General features: G+C 38.5%; 1 protein-coding gene across 2 annotated transcripts in view; it reads left to right on the top strand.

Annotated features, from left to right (window-relative positions):
- BAHCC1 (BAH domain and coiled-coil containing 1) overlaps nucleotides 1-20,652 on the top strand; it is an 88,374-nt gene that overhangs the window by 2,248 nt on the left and 65,474 nt on the right. For both annotated transcript variants that reach the window (XM_044296251.1, XM_044296250.1), the window contains exon 2: nucleotides 12,072-12,315. In XM_044296251.1, the coding sequence (XP_044152186.1) occupies nucleotides 12,162-12,315 (154 nt within the window). In that variant the 5' untranslated portion in view covers nucleotides 12,072-12,161. The remainder of the gene's footprint in view (nucleotides 1-12,071; nucleotides 12,316-20,652) is intronic.

Raw genomic sequence — 20,652 nt, 5'->3', positions numbered from 1 at the left:
GGAACTTGGCACTATCTCAATCCACAGCTGGTGTCACTGCAAATATAGGTACTCTCCATGGATGTAACCTATTGCTGTATCTCCTGCCTGGGTATTTTAGTATAGATCCAGGTTAGATCTTCTATCTATCTATGTTTCTACCTTTTATACCACTGTTAATTAACATACTAATAGACTAAGCTTGTGTGTGTAGATAGATAGCTATAGAGATATACCTATATTATACAGTATAGATCTTTAATTTGGATATCTATATAATCATCTCTCGTCTATTACACCCACTTAACATATTAATACTAGTCTAAGCGTTGTGTGTGTATGTGTATATATACACATATTTATATATTTACACTATAGAGTATAGATCTTTTATTCTATCATATAATAATAGATTAAGCTTGCACATCTACAACTTTATATTGCAGAGTGTGTGTTTCTTATTATTGTATTACCCCCTTTTATACTGTTTTTAGCAGACAGATTTTTCTTTTTTCCCCTGGAAGAGGTTGACTGCTGGGAGAGCCCCAGCCATGATATGCTTGCAAGGAAAGGGGTGGGGGAGCTGATCTTTCAATACTCAGTAATTGCAAAGCAGGGGATTTTAAGGAAAACAGCAAGAACACAATAGATTAAGATTTCAGACCAAGGAGGGGGTGGAGGAAAATCCTTTTGTAAAACAAAAGGGGTGAAACTATTTTTTTTTTTTTAAATCCAAGTTTTATTTAGGACCATATGTCTAGATTGTGGTTTTTCTATGTGGATAGTGATACTGTTGTGTATGGGGTTATGATGTATGAATGTGTATGTGGTGATTATATAATGTATGGTGTATCTGTACTGTATATATAATTTGATATTTCTGTGTACTATATGTATAGGATCATAGTGTGTGCTTGTCTGTATGGATAGTATGGTGCATGTTACCGAATGTATAATTGTGTGTTTTTACATGCTGTATGTGTAGGATCATAGTGTGTGGCTATTATACTGAGGTCTGTGCTTATGTATGTTACTATATGTATGCTTTTATATATTGTGTGTGCTATTATACAGTGGTTTGTGCTTGTCTGTATGGATAATATGGGGTATACTACTATATGTATAATTGCATTTTTATATGCTGTATATGTATGTACAGGATGTACTGTTTGTGCCTGGGTATGTTAATACATGTATGCAATACATACTATGTATTATAGTGTGTCTTTGTATTCTGTGTGTGTAGAATCATAGTGTGTGCTATTATACTGTGGTTTGTGCTTGTGTCTGTATGCATTGTATGCTGTATGTTACTATATGTATACAGAATAGTATTTTTGTATGCTGTATGTATGTAGAAATAGAATGACAGTGAGTGATTACATTATGATGTCTGTATGCACTATGATATGCATGTGTATAAATTATAGCAGCATATTATATTGTGTGTAACATACTGTACATCTGCTATAAGGATGCATGTGTATTACTTCACACATCAATAAATACATTGTCATCAGGTATACATGTCTACTATATGATATGTACAGTTATATCTTTGTGCTTATTTTATATTGATGCATGTTGTCTGTCCTGTCATATGCTATCATAGTATAGTATATGATATCTGTATGGTTGTACTATATGTAACTATAGTATATGTGTTTTTGTAGTGTGTGTATGGTAGTGTATTTTTTTATATATTATGTTGTGTGTACTATGACACTTATGGAAGTATAATATGAAACGTAGATGTATTGTGGTGTATTATGTAAGTATAGTCTGATATGAGTGTGGTTATTTTTATAATGATAAAGGTTGTGTCTGTTCTATCATGTTGACTACTTAGTGTGTGTGTGAGAGTATTACATTCTGATGTCTGTATGTTTATACTATATGTAGATATAGTGTATGATATCTGTTGGTTTTGTAGTATGTGTGTGTGTGTGTGTGTATATATATATATATATATATATATATATATATATATATATATATATATAATAATGCCTGTATTATATTGTGTATTATTTTAGTCTGTTATGTGTATCATCATGTATGTAGGTATAATATGTATGTCTTGCATTATGTTATGATACATGTACTATATGTAAATTAGATCTATATTATGGTGGATGGATAGCAGAGTGTGATTATTGTATTTTGATACTTGAATATAGCTATAGTATGATAATACATTATGACTATTCACATGGGTATATACCCTAGTACTCGCATAATATAATAACCACACATATATATGTATGTATGCACACACAACATGCATCATTATAAAACAACCATATATATTATACTATTTATACATATTGTGCATACATAATAAAAAACTATTTATATTGAGGCACCATATTCTGCAGGACTTTAAAAATCATGGGATACATGTCTAAAACAAAATACACATCACAGGATTTCAGGCTAATATATAATTGAAATGCTAGGAGTGAGGGCCCTACTCAAAAGAGCTTACAATCTGTGAGTAAATGGGAGGGGGGTTACAGAAAAGAAAAAATTGGTTGTATGCAATACTAACACACATTATACTATATGTACATATTACCTTACTACATCATAATGTAATAACCACACGTGCTATATAGGCATATGGTAGAACACACACAACATGCATCACTATAAAATAACCACACACATAACATTCGATTTATACACATTGTACAGACATCATAATTCAAAAAACATGTATTCTACTATATCTAAATATCATCATAATGTAATAACCACACACATACTGTATAGGTATATCATAGAAAAGACACACACAACATGCATCATTATAAAATGACCACACAAATCAATCTCTATATACATATAGTAGACACATATCACAGTACAATACCCCCAGACATGATACTATATCTACATGTAATAATGCACACACATTAATACCCCCAGACATGATACTATATCTACATGTAATAATGCACACACATTAATACCCCCAGACATGATACTATATCTACATGTAATAATGCACACACATTAATACCCCCAGACATGATACTATATCTACATGTAATAATGCACACACATTAATACCCCCAGACATGATACTATATCTACATGTAATAATGCACACACATTAATACCCCCAGACATGATACTATATCTACATGTAATAATGCACACACATTAATACCCCCAGACATGATACTATATCTACATGTAATAATGCACACACCGAGCCATGTAATAATTTTCTCTTTCTGCTATCATCCCTCTGTGCAGGTGCAGCCTGTGTATGTGTCTGTGTTCTTTTGCATTGACAGTCCTGGTCTATGGGAGACATACACTCTCTTTATTTCCACTGTGCACTATTAAATATTAATACAATGCAGTTTGAGGATCCTACAGAGATTACATTCTCACTGACAGGGAAGTGTCACTTTAGATCAACTTGCACAATTACAAAGACACCCCTCCCTCCCCTCTTTGATATATATATATATTTTTTTGCCCTTGATCTAGGTGGACCCTGTGATATAGAGGGTAATAATCAGAGTTATGAATGTCATTTACAGGCCAGGCCATAATATATCTTGGTTTCTATACTGAATGCTGTCCTTATAGATGTTCTCCTGCTGGTGCCAGGTCTCTAGGGTTGGTGAGCTAGACCTATGGCCATGTGTCTTTTTTTCTGATGACTTTTCTTATGGAATAGCATGATGTCTTCTCCTCCCTGTGCTGATAACAATGAATAATTATAGTACAACACTCCTGTCATTGCATGGTCTCCTATTGTCTGCTGTCCTCATACCTTGTACAAGTCCTACCTAATGCATTGTACAGCTGCATGTATGATTGTATGTGTGTGTATGTATGTATGTATGTATGTATATGTATATATAATATGCAATTATTCCAGGCAAGGCAAATATAGCAAAATGAAGGGGCTGGAGCTGCTGCACTGATTCTCCCATCCAGCTGTGTAGGAAGCTTTGTCTTAGCTGATTGCATTAATCCATAGCCTTGTATTATCCCCCGTGTCTAAAAAGTGAGGGAATAAAATAGCTTTCACTGAAATGGAGTGACTACACTGCAGGGGGATGGTTACCAATATATGTATTTCGCCCTATGGGCAAGTTTGATATTTATTGACAGCTGCAGCATACAATGGGTTAATAAAATGTGAAGCTTTGGTTTTTTCGAGGCATTGGTCTGTGCTGGTCAGTTAATTTCAGCCTTAGTTTTAGCATTGCAGGAATATTAGTTATTGAGGCTTTATTAACTTTTCACTTTTTTTGGCTTAAAAAAAAAAAAATTGGGTCATGAAAAATAACAGACAAATTACCCTCCCATTCTTCTAATTTGCTCTGTGCTAATATGTTTTAATCTGAATCGCCCCTCCTTCTAATATTTATTTGCAATGTCTGAGAACCCCCATTTATGTCCATTGCGACAAAAGAATGTGTTGTTAAAAAATAAATGTCCCATGTAAAAAAAATACTGTGTGTATGTATGTGTATATATGTGTGTGTGTGTGTGTGTATGTGTATATATATATATATATATATATATATATATATATATATATATATATATAGTGTAATTTATTGCCATATGTACTGTTATTAGGCTTTTTATTACAGCTTTTCCTAAGATAACATAGGACAATAAAACATAAATAAAATTCCACTACAGGCAATTGCGCAAACAACGTTTCCTCTACTACCTAGTGGGAAAAGGGAAAAATAATAAGAAATAAAAATGTTAAAATAAAATACAATTTGCCTAGATGTGTTTACTGCCTAGTGTAAAAAGCCCTTAAGATATAAAAAAAAAAATAGAAAACAAAATTATATTTTATAATAAAATAAAAAAACTATTTTACCCCCAAACTAGCAAATGCAAAAAATATTCAGAATAATGTATAAATAAACATCCGACACGATATTCTCCATTATCCAAATATTTTAGGATAATGGTGATTTCATATCTAATTAGTTGGAAATGCAAAATGGTAAAAATTGAATACAGGTTTTATTTTCTTCTATTTGCATAATTTATCAGTTATGGGCATTTTGTGTGTTTTCTCATGAAAAATACAAAGGCCGGACTCCCCATGTATCCAGGGCATATTTTCCCATTGCTCTTACAATGATGTAAGTGGTAAGATTATAAAAATGAGTATTGGAAACAGCTGGATGTGTCCCAGAAGTGCATTTTTGGAGCGGTCCCACAGTGAAGCAGCCTGGATGGAAGGAGAGGTGCTGGCCCTGGGTTATGGAGGCAGCCTGGTTGAAATATTACACAGTAACAGGGCAGTAATTGTTCTGTATTCCCTGACAAGTGGGCACTAATGGACAAATGGCACATAAATAAGAGCAAATCTTGGAAAGAGGACAACACCATGTAATGTATACAATATTTTCCATTCAGTCGTCAGCCCTGCATTATTTGAGCACTTGCTTTGGGCTGTCATTGTGTCCATGTTCTGGTGTCATCATGGAAGGTTGTGAGATTTAGTGATTTAGCATGGGAGTGGAACATATGGCTGTACATCTATACGTGTGAGGCACATAGGGATTTGTTTTTATAGGCCCTAAATGTTTGCCTCATTAATATTTTTAATTTTAATTTTCCTAATATTTCAAATATATATTTCATTTTTAGATTGATTTGTAAGTGTAGATCTTGTCACTTTTTTTTTAAATCATATTTATCGATCTTGAAAATATCTTACAAAAATCTTTCAGTTATCAAGAACTCTATCAGTAACAGAGATTTTTTTATTTTGTATTAATGTGCAAAATCATTTTTCAAGGACATTTTTATATATATATATATATATATATATATATATATTTATAGATTTGGATTGAAACAAAGCTAGAATTATAAAAATGGGAAAATATATTTTATTAGTTCGAGATTCTGTGTACATACAGTACTATCCTATCTAGATTCATGTCTGATTTAAAAAAAAAAAAAATTTATACTGTAAATTTTACTAAAATTTAGTAATTCAGTTCAGAATTGTCTATTCACTTCATGCTCTATAGTCTTTACTAACCGTGCTGGTCCCCTGAGATACATTTGTTCAGTATGATCAATAGACAACATGACTTTTCCTATCTGTCCATTCTACGGGGGGCGGTTAATGCGGACATGGCTTCCATTGTTCAGCAATCGACGTATAGAAGCCTGTATATGCAGCTTGGCTGAATAAAATCAGGTTGACCATATAGGAAATATTTCTACAGGAGTGGATTGACATTCATTGATTGCCAATCTAATTGGCCGACAGATCAAATCTGTCCAACCAGCTGACCGGAGATTGGTTTATACAGGATCCATAGGTGGCGAAACCACATAGAGTTGTAGATTGCAGAGAGGAGCCAGTTAGCCTATTAAGATATGACGGATCCTGATGATGTCATAAACTGTCCTGCGTGTGGCGCTGTATGATGACGCATTGCCTATTCTTTACCAATTACATTGGTTACAATTCGATTTCCTAAATGTATTCATTATTTCTTGCCGTAAAAAAATTAGTACCATCCCTTTAAAGGGAGTTCCCTGATCATAAGTTGAGGGTGTCTTTGCGTTGTGGTATTCAGAAGAGGAATCGGCCAGTAAGTGTTAAGTTTCCCAAACAGCGCTACCACAGGTGAAATGAAGCATTACATAGGTCTTGTTTAAATCGTTGAACTGTCCCTTTTTAATACCTGGATGTGTGGAGTCCTCCATAGTGAGGGAATCTTTGCAGCCGCTCCCAGCCCTTGAGGTTCCTCAATGGGGGAACCAGACCTCTTGGGTGTATGGGTGTTTTTCCTTGACAGACGCAATACAATGGCCACTTCTTCCTGATAACCCATACAAAAAGCATGTCTAGATAAAGTCAACATCTTTATCTATGTGGGGCATACTCTGAGTAAGCACAGTTTATATTTTCCTCACCACTAGGTAAAGAGTCCTGGGAAGGCCGCCAAGACCTAACCTTAAAGTGACACTAAACCTTTAGTGTATCTTATCTCTGTTTACTGTGTAGCTGAATGTTATCTATTGGTACCTTGGAGCAACCATCTTGGACTGGGGAGAGGTTGACCATGGGATAAGTAACAGGAAATATAAAAAAAAACTGGATTTATAGGGAGCAGAGAACAATTTTTGAAATGGAAATGTGACCTAATCATATATCCTATATGTGGGGTCCTTCTACTCTTCGGAGTACCTACTTTTTTTTGTAGTAGAAAACTGAACCAATATGGTGTCGCCCATTCCTCAGGGCAGAATACCCTACCGATTTGTGATCCTCGTGTACTGAAGCTTAATACACAATACTGCTAGAGTATACACTTTCTCTTATTAGAAATTCTAAGCTTGTCTTATTTATGATTATTGTTACTGATCTCTCTCCGGGGAACAAGGGTGGGATCAATCTCGTATCACAACGCCTTTATTAAGAAGTATCTGTTTTCTGATTCCAGGACTGTGTGGATTCATTTTGATAACCTAAACTCGAATAACTTTTAGTTTTTATTTGTGTTTAACAGATTTCCGTGAAAGATGTTTAGTCTTTCTTTTCAGGGAAAATGCAGAGAATATATCTTGTAAGCTTAAGGATTCATTTACGCACATTTTTAGTGAGGTTTTTAAATGTCATATTTTTAATTTTTTCCTATTAGTAAACCCAGAAAAAAAGCCATACCAAAAAAGAAAAATAACACCCAAAATGCCATACACCAGTTCTTTGTCTAAAGTGTTTTCTATATGTTTTATAACAGTGGGCGTGGAATCACTTTGTCGGCCACCAGATTTGATTTTGGGGAACACCGTAGTCGGGGATAGGCTGCGGTCACAAAAGCAGAATACGTGCTTAACAGTAAACGGTAAAAGGTCAGGGCAGGGAGCAGTGGGTCAATCCAGAGGTCAGGCACAGGTCAGGCAGCAGAGGGTCAGAATATAGAAAACAGGCAGAGGACTGTATATGGGCAGACAGAATACAGCCCTTTGCAGGAACTTAGCTAGCGAACTAACCTAATGCTCAGGCACCCTCCCACAGAGGAAGGTGTCTTATGTACTCCAGGGATGCCAGTCATTGGCTGGTAAAGATTAGGGTGTGTGCTGGCCCTTTAGGAGCCGGAGGAAGCATATGCCTATGGGCAGTGGAGGAGAGGACTTTCCAGCAAGCAGGCCACAGCATGCATGTAGAGAGAGCTAATATTTGTACATGGAGTGCAAGCAAACTTTTACTTTTTCCATTTTAAGGAAAAAAACAACCCTCAACAAGTCTTGTCACTGTAGTCAAAGGCAACAGGTCTAATGAAGCATGGCAGTATTGTTGAAAATGCAATTGAACATATGTCCTGGTTCCCGAATCAATTTATGGTCAATGGCACCCTCAATACTCATTTTTGATTTAGCTACAATAGATAAAATGGTGTGACGTTATGGTGGCTTTAAAGGTAGTATCTCTTTAGGTTGACATTGGACCCATGATCAGCTTATCACTTTAGGTCCGCTTTCAGAATCTCATCTGAGGGAAGCTGCAGATAGAAAAGAGCTGGTGTAGGGGGAAATACAGCATCACATGCTGCCATACAAATGTATTACATGAGTACACAAGAGCTGCTGTTAGTAGAATTTGGTGCATATTCAAATTTTATATTCAGCAGAACCTTCATTTACTAGTTGTCAATTCATTGACTGGAATTTTTTTCTAGAAATCTTCAAGAGCTGCCTCTTGAAGATATAACCATATATTATGGTTCCCAATATATGAAGCTTACTAGACTTTCAGAATTATGATCAAAAGCCAAAGCCTTTGTCTGTCTTCTCCTTGCATGAAAGATGATCTAACCTTGTTTGACCAAAATTTCTGGGAATGTGTACCACCCTCAAATGACCATTTGTCTAATATATATTGAAATCATGTTCCGTTGGCTTTGGCCTATCTTTGACTTTTTTACTTCTATCCACAAAAATCAGCCAACCAATCATTAATCATGAACAGGGACAGACCGAGAATTTAAAGCGGCCTTGGGGAAAACAGCCTAAAGGTGGTCCCGTGTTGTAGGGGGTCCAAATTATAAGAAGGCTTGGCAACACAAGTAGGTGGAGTCAGCAATACCATAGCACAAAATACCTTCCCAGCAGAACCATATACCATAGAGCTGCACAATATATTGCCCCAAAAGATGTCCCTTTTTGGTGGCCATCAATACCACCATTTTTCTCTCCTCCTTAGGAGGTGAGATGTGGGCCAAAGCAGTTGAATTCAGGAGGGCATGTGCGGTCGCTGCCCAGGTACCTGATTCTCGGTGTAATTACCGCTTACAGTTTATTATGTACCTGGCCAACGACAAAGACTGGGCCTTGGGGGCCCCCCTTCCCCGGGCATTGGCTCACAGGAAAATTTCCCTGTAAGGTCTATGGCCAATACACCCCTAATCGTCAATCACCTTTTGAGTGTTAACTATATATTCAACAGTATAAATGATTCCATAGACCATGTAGGATTGGTATCTTAGATGTTGGGGCAGCACTGTTGGTCTACAGTTTTTTTTGTCTGTTTTTCTGCTTCATAAATGGTAAAAATCTTTGGATCATGTTTAAGGATTTGGGCTAGGAATATACTATTAGTTGCCTGGGTTTCAGAAGCAAGGTGGTCAAAGTTTGCGTTCAGATGAAATATAGAATTTTCTGGGCTAGAGTTGTTTGGAAAAATCTGGTTCTTTTAAGTTTTTTATTTTTTAGAAGCCCATCTTGGAATTAACGCCAAGGGGGTATCCTAAATCCTACTCGGTCTTAAGGAGTCCATATGACCCCAGAGGGGCATAGGGTCCAATGGGTTGTTTTCTCAATAACTTGTATTGTAATGTAGACTTCTGTTTCCAGCACTGATACAGTTAATACTCAACATTCATGCAAAATCTCTGTTACCAGCTGCACGTAACACCCGCCGTTCCCTTCGTATATCTATGCTCCTGTAATTACTGCAATAATTAGTCTGGTTAATGTGGATTATGTTTAAACTAATAATTTCAGTCCATATCATGAATGGGTCAGAGGTTACTGTCCTCTTGCATCTTTCTTCTAATTGGAAGATTTGGCTTAACCATAGATAAAATTCCCCACTGCGACATTTCATTTTTGTTTCCTTTCCAGTCCTTATTCTTTGCATTTTTTTTTTTTGCTTAACTATGTCCCTGTCTGGCTGGTCGACCTGAAAGGATTGTGGTTTTTTGTTATTTGGCTAAAAAAATTAATTAGGTTAGTTTTTTTATTTTATTTTATACCATTAGACCAATTTTTTTTTTGTAGACTCCAGGTTTCTTATCTCAAGTTTTATGAAAATTTTACAAATTAGTCATTTTCTCGATATCCCTGTGGTTAACCTAAACTTGAGCATTTTCATTCAAACGCATTTTGTACTAAACTATTACTTTTTTAGACATTTTTTGTTTGCACATGTGATACTTTGTGTGTGTATGAAGAGAAGGCTATAAAGTAGTTTAGTTAATATTTATTTTAGTATATAATCTAATCTGAAAACAATCTAAACCAAAAACATTTCTATATAGCCTGACTATAATTATTTGTGAGTGATCGGACTACTGCCACACTTAAGAGATTGTAATAAAAACTAGACATTTTTTTTGCTTAGATTTTGTAGTTTTTATTTTATTTCATATTTGGCATGTTTTCTCATAGTAATGTGTGGGGTATGTCACCTTGATGCTATACAGAGCACACTTGTTACATAAGTTAACCCAGGCTGTAAATCAAGAAGCCCCGATCTGTGGACACCAATGACTAAAAGTGTCTACCGCGCATGTTATAGAAGGTCTACCCTAAAAATAAGTGATTTATTTTCTTCTAAAATTTCCTGGCTCCTAAAGACATGTTCATGCTGAGGACTGGAAGAAAGGCATGCACTTGTTCTTTGCATTGAATGTCTGCACATTCCCATTAGTAACGGAGTCAGTTTAATGGTTCGCATTACTAGCTGGAATAGCTCGGAGTCAGTCTTTTGGGTCTTCATGCTTTAATGTATTTTGTCCTGGGGACTGTGTTGGACTTGCCCACCAAAGTACTAGAGGATCCTCCAGTGGGCCCAGGCTCTGAGACCTTAGTGGGCCCCAAAGGTCCAGGAGAAAAAACATTTGAAGCTGGCAGTAGTTTCTATTTCTTTGATTCAAAATCTCTTAAAGGGGTTGTCTAGGCTTTTTAATATTGATGACCTATCCTCAGGATAGGTCATCAATATCAGATCGGCAGGGGTCCAACACCCGGCAACCCTGCCGATTAGCTGTCTCCCTTTTACTCTGCTGCAGTCCCATAGGCATACAGCGGCAGAGAAGAGAGACGGCATGCGCACACAGCGCGCGTCGTCTTCCCGTACAGCTGATCGGCGGGGGTGCTGGTTGTCAGACCCCCTCCAATCTGATATTGTTGACCTATCCTGAGGAAGGGTCATCAATAGAAAAAGCTTAAAGGGGTTGTCCGGGCTATATCAATGATATGGGAGTTGGACGCTGAGAATAATTTCCTCTGGTGGGTGCAAGGAACCCCCGTCTGAACCTTCCTGGAGGTGACCATACTTAATGGGGAGGGTTTGATGTTTATGATGTATAGTCATGTCTACCCCTACCCCTGTTAAGATATGTTATGGAGTTTTGTATGTGTGGAACCACAGTACATGACTTGGAGGTTTATTAGGTTAATTCTCCCAAATATAATAAGGTCTAGGCTTAAAAACTTTAAAAAAAAAACAATGTAATAGACCTCCCAAAAAGAAATGTATAGAAATCCTTGAGTTCATTACAAATGTGAAAACCGTATTTCAATATCTTGCTCCAGTGCTTTGATATAATTCCTTAAAGTTGCAGGCCAGAGTCTGCACTACTGACTGATTCTGATCACATCATGTTTTTTTGCAATTTGTCAGGTACATTGTTGTCATGGACAGATTGTCTACTCTCTACATGAGTATCCAGGCCTACACATGTATATTTGGTGACCATATAGCTTTTACTTGTGATGCCCTGTTTTGAATTAGGCCGACACATTAGTATGTTGTTTTTAATATCCTTTTTGTTCTTCTCCTATAGAGAATGATACCGGAGCTTCAAGAGGAGCCCGGCAACCATCCCGGGACTTCCCACTAAACAGTGCTACCCTATATTTCACTCCCTCCCGTGATGGACGGCCGGGAGTTTGTTCCCCCTCCTCACTTGAGTCACCGCGGAGCTGGCAGGATGAACCCACCTTCAGGCCACAGTGCGGTGCAGCACCCAGGACACTTCCAGGCCACCAAATACTTTTCCTCACCCCTCCCAATGGCAACACACACAGGTAAGTGCCTCCATATTGTATCCTACAGGTATAAAAATTGTATGAGGATTGAGAGATTCTGCACTAAGAGTCTAAGGGGTTGAGTTATCAAAACTGATGATGCTAAGGAAAACTGGCTTAGTTGCCCATAGCAACCAATCGGATTATTCCTTTCATTTTCCAAAGGAACTTGGGAAAATTAAACATGGAATCTGATTGGTTGCTATGGGCAGGTGCCAGTTTTCCTTAGCAGCAGTTTTGAGAAATGTGCTCTCGTGTCCATTAAAGGGAACCAATCATGTTGCTCGTGCCTTCCAATCTGTGGTCAACATGGTGTAGAGCAGAAGAAGATGAGCTGACTTTTATATATAATTTTTTTGGGAAGAATATTCAGAATAATTTTAAAGGGGTTATCCAAACCCTAAAATGCGTCCCCATATGCCCGGGCCCCTCACAGAGGTTGTACTTACCTGGCTCTCTGACACCCGCATGGCAGCCACTACATCTCCCTGTCAGGGGAAGGGGTTAGCCAATAGCAGGCCACGACAGGAACGAACCTCCCTAGCTTCACCTGCGATGCCAGGGAGGCTCGTTCCCGTTGTGGCCTACTATTGGCTTTCCTCCTCCTGGGTGAAAGATGGATAAAGTTAGAGTGACAGAAGGATAGAGAGAGATGGATAAGGAGCGGTAGAGAAAGTAATGATTAGAGAGCTAGGAAGAGGGTTGGAAAGAAGGCGAGAGAGAGCTGGATCAAGAATTAAGTAAAGAGAGCTTGAGAGATAGGAGGATAGAGAAATCTACAGGGGTCGATGGATAGATCGAGGTAGGAAGGTATAGCGAGGTAGAGTATGGATAGAGAGCTGAAAATACCAAGAGTGCTGGATTAGGCTAGTTTTAGGTACAGCCAGCTGTCATAGCTGGAAAGTGCCACCTGCCCTCCGGACCCCATTGACTATGATGGAAACTGTCGGAGATCCGGCCGGACAAAAGTTGCTGTGCATCAGTTTTTATCCAACCGACTGGCATATATGCTGGAAGAGCCTGTCAGATGTCTCCTGATGCTGGTGTGAAAGTAGCCTTACAGGGGTTGTCTCATTTCAGACAATGGTGGCATATTGCCTGAATATGCCCCGTTGTCTTATAGGTGCTAGTCCCACCCCTGGGACCTGCATTTATATCTGAAATGGAGCCCCGCAAAGTGGCTGACCAACCGATCTGCCCGCAGTCCCAATTGCCCAGCGGATTAATAGGCTCTGATATGGTTTCCTACTTTTACATGCGGTGTATTTATCTTGACAACCTGGCTCGCTGCATGTCACCTAAACAAAATTTCACTTGTATCAACAATTTATAAAAAATGTTTTAAACTTACAAATGACTTTACTTATTATCGGGAAGGGAAGCTAAATCTGCTTCTTGAAGCGTTGCTTAAAGGAAACCGGTCATCAACTTTATGCTGATCTCATTGGGGACAACATAAAATAGTGACAGACATGCTGATGTCAGCGGTGTGTCACACATGAACTAAAAGTAAGTGGTTGCGGAGAACCAGCATCATAACAATTGCAGCCCAGGGCTTGAGAAGAGTCACATCTACCTGAGAAGAGTCCTGGTTATTCCTAATCTCCTGCTCTCCCGCCCATCTGCTGATGGTTGGCAGTTCTCTTCTAGACAGAAAGGGAGAAAACTCTGTATTAAACTGTCAGTCATCAGCAGGAGAGCAGGAATTCATGAGTAACCAGGACTCCTCTCAGGTGGCCGGGACTCTTTTCCAGGCCCAGTCTGCAATGCTTGTGATGTTGGTTCTCGGCAACCACTTACTTTTAACTTATAAATGACCGACCGCTGAAATCAACTCACCTGTCTCTACTTTATTCTGCCGTTAGTATGGGCAGCATAAAGTTGAAGACAGGTTCCCTATAAGCATCTTTACCATGGTTACTTATCTTTCTAAATTGTTTTTTGCGTCTTCCGTCAACTTTAATTCTACATTCTCCCTTATTTTTTTCTTCTTCTTTCTAATTGCTTTGTATTGTTTTTATGTAAAAATTCCAACATTTGCTTCTAGTGATCCATTTTGAGAATTCCTTGCATTCATCTGTAGATAACATTAGTGCATTAAATGGCATACATAGCATGGAAGCAAAGTTGCAGGAAGCTTACACAGCCTAAAGTGAAGAGGGTCCAGATTAAACCCACAACATCCCTGGCCTTGTAAGCTAGTACAGAGTCCCATATCATATAGTTGAATCAGCCTAAAGGTCACATTACTGTCACTCCATCTTGTGTGCCTTCACATTTTGGGCACCACGTATGGTCAGTAAGGATGTTGTAAAGCTAGGAGCATGAGATGAGAGGGCTGACCCTCTGCTGTGGTGTCCAATACAATAATTTTGGGCCAGGAAGGTCTTATGCTCTTTTGACCATCTGTAGAAAAAAAAAAACCACAATCACATATTTGACAATAGATAGACTAAATCAACCCGTCTAAATCCGTGATTTACTACTTGCCTTGATAGTGGTGGCCGGGTGCTTAGCAGCCCACTTTCCAAGTCTTTCAAAGCCACGGCAGGAGGCATCTATTATGCTCCTCCTTTAGACTGAAGTCTGAGGTAGGCAGCCTGCTGAAAATCAAACCTCCCACCTCTGTGCTTTCCGTAATCAAGGACTAGACCAATTAACCCCACCCCATTATTTAGCTCCACCCATCATTTTGTCTCAAGCGGAAATGGGGGTGGGGGATCAAGAATCAGTTTTCTCTGTCTGATTTTTTTTTTTTTTTTTTAGAAAACTTTATTAGGCGTTTAGCCCTTTCAAAAAGTGATAAAATTCTTCACTTTACATCAAATTTGTCAATCCAATTTGGGGACAGTATTAATACATGGATATTTAAAGGGTTTGTCCAGAACAAATTCCACCTGCACTTCTCCACCGGACCTGTAAAGGAAAGGCTACTTACCTGTTCCCTACCGCTAGCTTCCCATTCCCTGGGTCCTCTGCTGTTTTCAGTGTGCTTCATTACACTAATGTAAACTACTGGCATGGACGGGCTCATGTGTGCGCTGCAGCGTTGACATGTCCCCAAGTGGCACACCGCTACGGTCACTTGATGCTTGGAGACACGCCACCACTGTAACTAGTCATTGGCGGCAGAGGCGCACATGACCACATCCATACCAGATGTTTACATGTGGAAACCGAAGTGCATTGAAGACAGCAGAGGACACGTGGAACAGAACTGAGCAGTTGGGAGCAAGTAAGTATGGCTGGGAGTGGCGGAATTTAGAATAGAAGGAAATCCTGGACAACCCTTTACCGAAACGGCTGCAAAGGGTTTCCATATACTCCGGTAGATCACTATGGACATTCCCATTGACTGTGGAGATGACCAAGCCATGGTCTTCAGGATCAGCGCTCAGGGACAGAAATGCATCATAAGCTACATCTGATACACGGTTCTTTTAACCAGATTGTTCCCGGAGATCCGCTATTTCTTCATAACTGTAATTATTGAGGTGCGTACAGGAGAAAAGCTGGAAATATTGAGTTATGGATTTGTCTGTAACCATGGGCTATATACAAATATTAATCGGAAAGAAATAAGAATGTCAGTCAAAGGGGACATGGTAAAATTCGGAAGACCATAGGCAATTATTTCTTAATACAACTCCAATAATACTGATTGACACAGTCAGTGTGATGATATTTTTATTTTTTTTACTTTTTTATATATTACAGCAGAATTTGTTTTTTGTAGACCATTTGTCTCAAAATATATGTAAAAAGAATAAATATAGTTACATTTTAGTTTAAATTTTTTGTACATTTTTTTTTTTGTGTGTGTGTGTATATATACATTTTATTTTTCTCCTTTTCATTTAGTAAGCCACCTTTCATTTGGTTCATTTTTGCCAAGAAAAGCTGCCCATATCTAAAAATAAGTTTAAATACAAGTCTTTACTCCTTCATTCTAAGATCTGCATTTCCCACCCAATAATATAGCCCAGTGTAGCATTTCAGCTCGGTAGGCCCGGCCCGGGATGCCCTCCATCAATCTCTCGTATGTATGAAGTACACATCTGAATGATTATAGGTCTGTGTGTATATAGAGCTACGTGTTTTATGTGGCGTTTTTGGAATGTTCAAATAAAAAAAAAAGTTTTCCATTTAATTTTTGAACATTTTTTTAAAGGGTGTTTTTTTATAGATTTATTTTATTTTTTATTTTAAATAACTTAATTCCTCCTGTGTGCCAGGTTTAACCTACTTTTTGTTTACCGCTTGCTTTTTCACATGGTAGTCAATTTTTAGAATAACACGGTAACTGTTATTGCTGCCGGCTTGATGAGCTGTGAATTCTAATGAATTTCTCTGTGCTATAATGGGATTACAATTAGCGCATGGATTAAACTGTGCCATGAAAATCACCAACACTGAGCATTACCAGTTGGGAGAGTGGTGACAACAATGTCCTGTGTGTCTCCAAGAGAATGCTGCCAACCCAGTGTCTGGCTTCCATTGTTTAGGGCCTAGACTTGGGTTCATAAGTGTAGTGATTTTTTGTTTTATTGGCGGGTGGGGGAATTGGCCAATTTTTTATTTATTTATTTTTATTTTGTTTCTCTAATTTTAAGATGGGCTCCCAGGGAAGGAAAGAGTTACATGAAAGAAGTAATTCTGTGAATGAGCAGTTAATTAATTCAATCTGAAAGTGTTGCTGTGAGATATAAGTGGCTTGAATCCTGGCACCGTTCCACGCAGTGTAGCCAGGAATATCACACACCCTTTTTAAGCCTGTGGTGATTTCTTATTATGGACGTTCTCAATAATTTACCTGACATGATCTGTGTGGATCTACCTACAGACTGCACAGTCTTCACCCTAGCAGGGGGGCTGAAATAATTACCGAATGCCTCGAACGCTTGGAGTCTGACATAAAGAATTCAATAAATTTATTTTAAAGGTAGATCTCCCCTCTCCCCTCCCCCTCCTTCCCCAAAGTGCATGAGGATAAATAAATTCTATTGGGTATCCCAAAAATAAAATGTCAACATGATTTCTTCAGATTTTGAACAGCTCTGGACAGTGGCCAAAAATTTAGGAGCCCTCAGATTAAAGACTTATATTAAATATTTTTTTTTTATTTTTTTTTTAAATAGATCTCCCCCCAAACCAGGACAATTCTTGAGTAGAAAAATACATTTTGTATAAGTCTATAGAATGAGGCTAAATCAGCAGCCGTATTGATATGTGTGACTTAAAATTGTAGCATTTGTCTAAGATTGGTGTCTTTCTATAACCAGATGGTTGAGGGATCATATTATACTCCTTCTAGGTTGGGACTGGCCCAACAGAGCACCACAGAATCCTCCGGCGGGCCCAAGCTCTGACAATAATGGACCTCTAAAAAAAACAGGGCCCTTAAGGTCCTGTATATACAGAGGGTGGTCCCTCCAGAATTATTTCCTCTGGTGGTCCCAAGGAACTTCAGTCCAACGCTGACTCCATCTTATGGTGGCACCATCATAGCCAATAGACAAGACTTGTATTGTACCCTTCTGTAACCACTTACCAAGCATGTATGGCTATGACACTGAAGTCTATGGACTAGACGTGAACATTCCCTCTCAAATGTATACCCAGATATAAGTAAAAACAGGCGGCACTTGCCAGCGGTGCAGTTGTCTCTTTATTGTATCTGACTTAAAATACATCAGCGGGCGGCTTGGGGTGGACGAACATACAAAGCAGACAAGAATATGGCGATGGCCGTTTTGCGCCTAAGCCCTTCTTCAGGCCGCTGAGGTATAGACTTAAATGGGTATACATTTAAGTCTATTTGGGCTGAGCACTGCCTGGTCGCAGAAATTGCACCTGATGTGAAAAGGTGACAGTGCCGGAATGAGAGAGGGAAGGAAAACGCAGTGCCACTTGGACTGTTTTCTATCATACTTCATTCTCTCTCAAATGTTCCCTCTGAAATATGGTATGAACCTATCATAACATTGCAATGGTTTATGGAAGTGTGATTTTGATATAATTTTCCCATGGGATCAAAGGTAGAAAATATGGCCCAACGTAACTTGTCACCAAAGCTTAATACTGGTATGGGTAGGGTAGCAGTCTCTCTATTTCCTTAGTCTTCGGTGGCCAGAACATCAGTGGCTAGTGTCTCTAGAAGCCAAGAGGACAAATAATTAAGAATATCTGAGTGGTCAGTTTGTCTTGTTCTTTTCTTTACAGTTGTTGATGTCCGGGACCTATAGGACAATCTAGTAGCTAATGTTAAGATCAAAATAACATTGAACCCAATGCCCTTCTTCAGATCGGCATCTGTACTTCCCTCTGGCAACACCATCACCATCTATTGTTAGGAGACCACAAGGACACTACTCTGCACAGTTATTTTGGTCATGGTTTTTTTCAGTTCAGATCAGCGTTCCAGTTTTCCGTTTCACATTTTGTGTTTTCTCTGATGGCTTTACATCAACTATGAAAAGTAAATGAAGTCATATACTAAAGAAATTGGCGTAACCTACCCCAAAAGATTCTTGTCCTCTCATGTTTGGAGGCATGTTAATAGAACTAGGCCACACACTTGCTGATGTCTCAACAACATTAGGTCAACCAATTCATGAACGATGTGAGATGTTAGGCACCTTGTTTAATCATGTTCATAATCTAAGAATGCACAAACATGTTGGAAGTCCTTCTTGTAAGACATTTGTCCTACCGATCCAAAGAATTGGGCCAGCGGTAGCTGTATTTTGATTGTAAGAAATTCAGAGTAGTGGAAGATTGAGTAGAACATTGTCCAATACTAATGTGCAAAGATATTGGTGTACAGGATCCACCATACATGGTGGCTTGCACTGCATTGTCTGGATGAGATGTTGGCTTACTGCAAAAATGCGCCAGTGTTGTATTGTGGCATTCTTCAGTTGAATAGTATGACTATCCTAAAGGTGCAAATTACCTTTTAAAGTGCAAAACACCGTTGTTTTCTACTTCCATGTGTAGAACCTAATTTGTGAGCTCAACTGACCATTCTCAGAAAAGAAACGACTTGAAGAACCTGTGAAACCAGTTATCTGTTGACTTGTACTGATTTGTAAACTTATACACAATGACCACCTTGGATGGTTGAGATGCTATAGGGCCCAAATAATTACATAGCCCCGGGGTATTAACTGGGTCACCCACACACACATTGCTATCTGTTTTGTACAGTTCTACTGACCACAGTTTATGGCACTTATCATATAGTATCATTGAAATACATCTGTCATCACGTATGTCTAGAATTCCTCCCATCACATGTATCTCCCCCCCCCCCCCCCTCTTTCCCTAACTTTGCATGCAATCCTTGTATTTATTTTGCCATAAATTAAGGAATATAATCAATATTTAGAGAGGACAGATAGATTTATTCCATTTGCATAAACAGATTGAGTGGCTGTTTAGCCGATATTTCAGCATGTCAGGCTGTTTTATTGGACAAATTGATTTATGACTGAGGTAGAACAGATTGGAGGAGACTTGGTGCTGATTGGAAGGAGATTTAGAGGGACAGAGGAGAGAAGGCGGTGTGGATGGAAGGGGTCAGGGCGAGTCTTGCTCCTTCCAAGATATGTTCTTTACTATGTGATTCTGAAAGGTTTCCAGCCCTCTTAGGAGAACTTTTTTCTTTTTGGTTTTAAGATCCTTCCAATTGTCTTAGAAGAAATATATTAGTCATGGTCACTTTCCTCCTTCAATATCTCATGTTGACCATAGACCCTAAAGGGGATTTGCCGCAAAAAACATTCTACTTTTTGAAACCAGCGTCTGATCTGAATGCATTTGTAATTGGATGTAATTAAAAATGTTACATTTTATTGAATAGCTCAGTAACAATTTATCTGTATAGCGCCACCTGCTGTCCCCCCCCCCCCCCATATTTCTTGTCCACTTCACTGAGGTGGTCACACATGCTAGGTTTAAATCTTCAACTATCACTGTCTGTTAGAAGCTGTGGCAGTCACAGAAAGTCCTACAGCAGAAAGGGCACAACTCCTGAGCTGCCAGCCTGAAATAAATCTAGCAGAACAATTTCAGCAATGAATGGGGAGATCTCTGGATCCATGTGAGGTACAGGGCTGGTTCTAGCTCTGTTAGAGATTGATATGTATTAGGTTTTTTGCATCAGTCATGGCATAACCCCTTTAAAGAGGACCTGTCACGTCTTGTGATATGTCTATTTTAGTACCTACTTGCTTCCCCATGTAATAGCAATTCTGGAGCATCTATTCCTATATTGTGCTTTTCAATTATTATTCCTGCTAGAAGTTATGAATGAATTACTAGCAGTCTGCTGTG

This window comes from Bufo gargarizans, chromosome 6 (genome assembly GCF_014858855.1).
Source record: "Bufo gargarizans isolate SCDJY-AF-19 chromosome 6, ASM1485885v1, whole genome shotgun sequence".
In the NCBI taxonomy this organism is placed as follows: Eukaryota; Metazoa; Chordata; class Amphibia; order Anura; family Bufonidae; genus Bufo; species Bufo gargarizans.
This window is presented reverse-complemented; position numbering and strand designations above follow the sequence as displayed.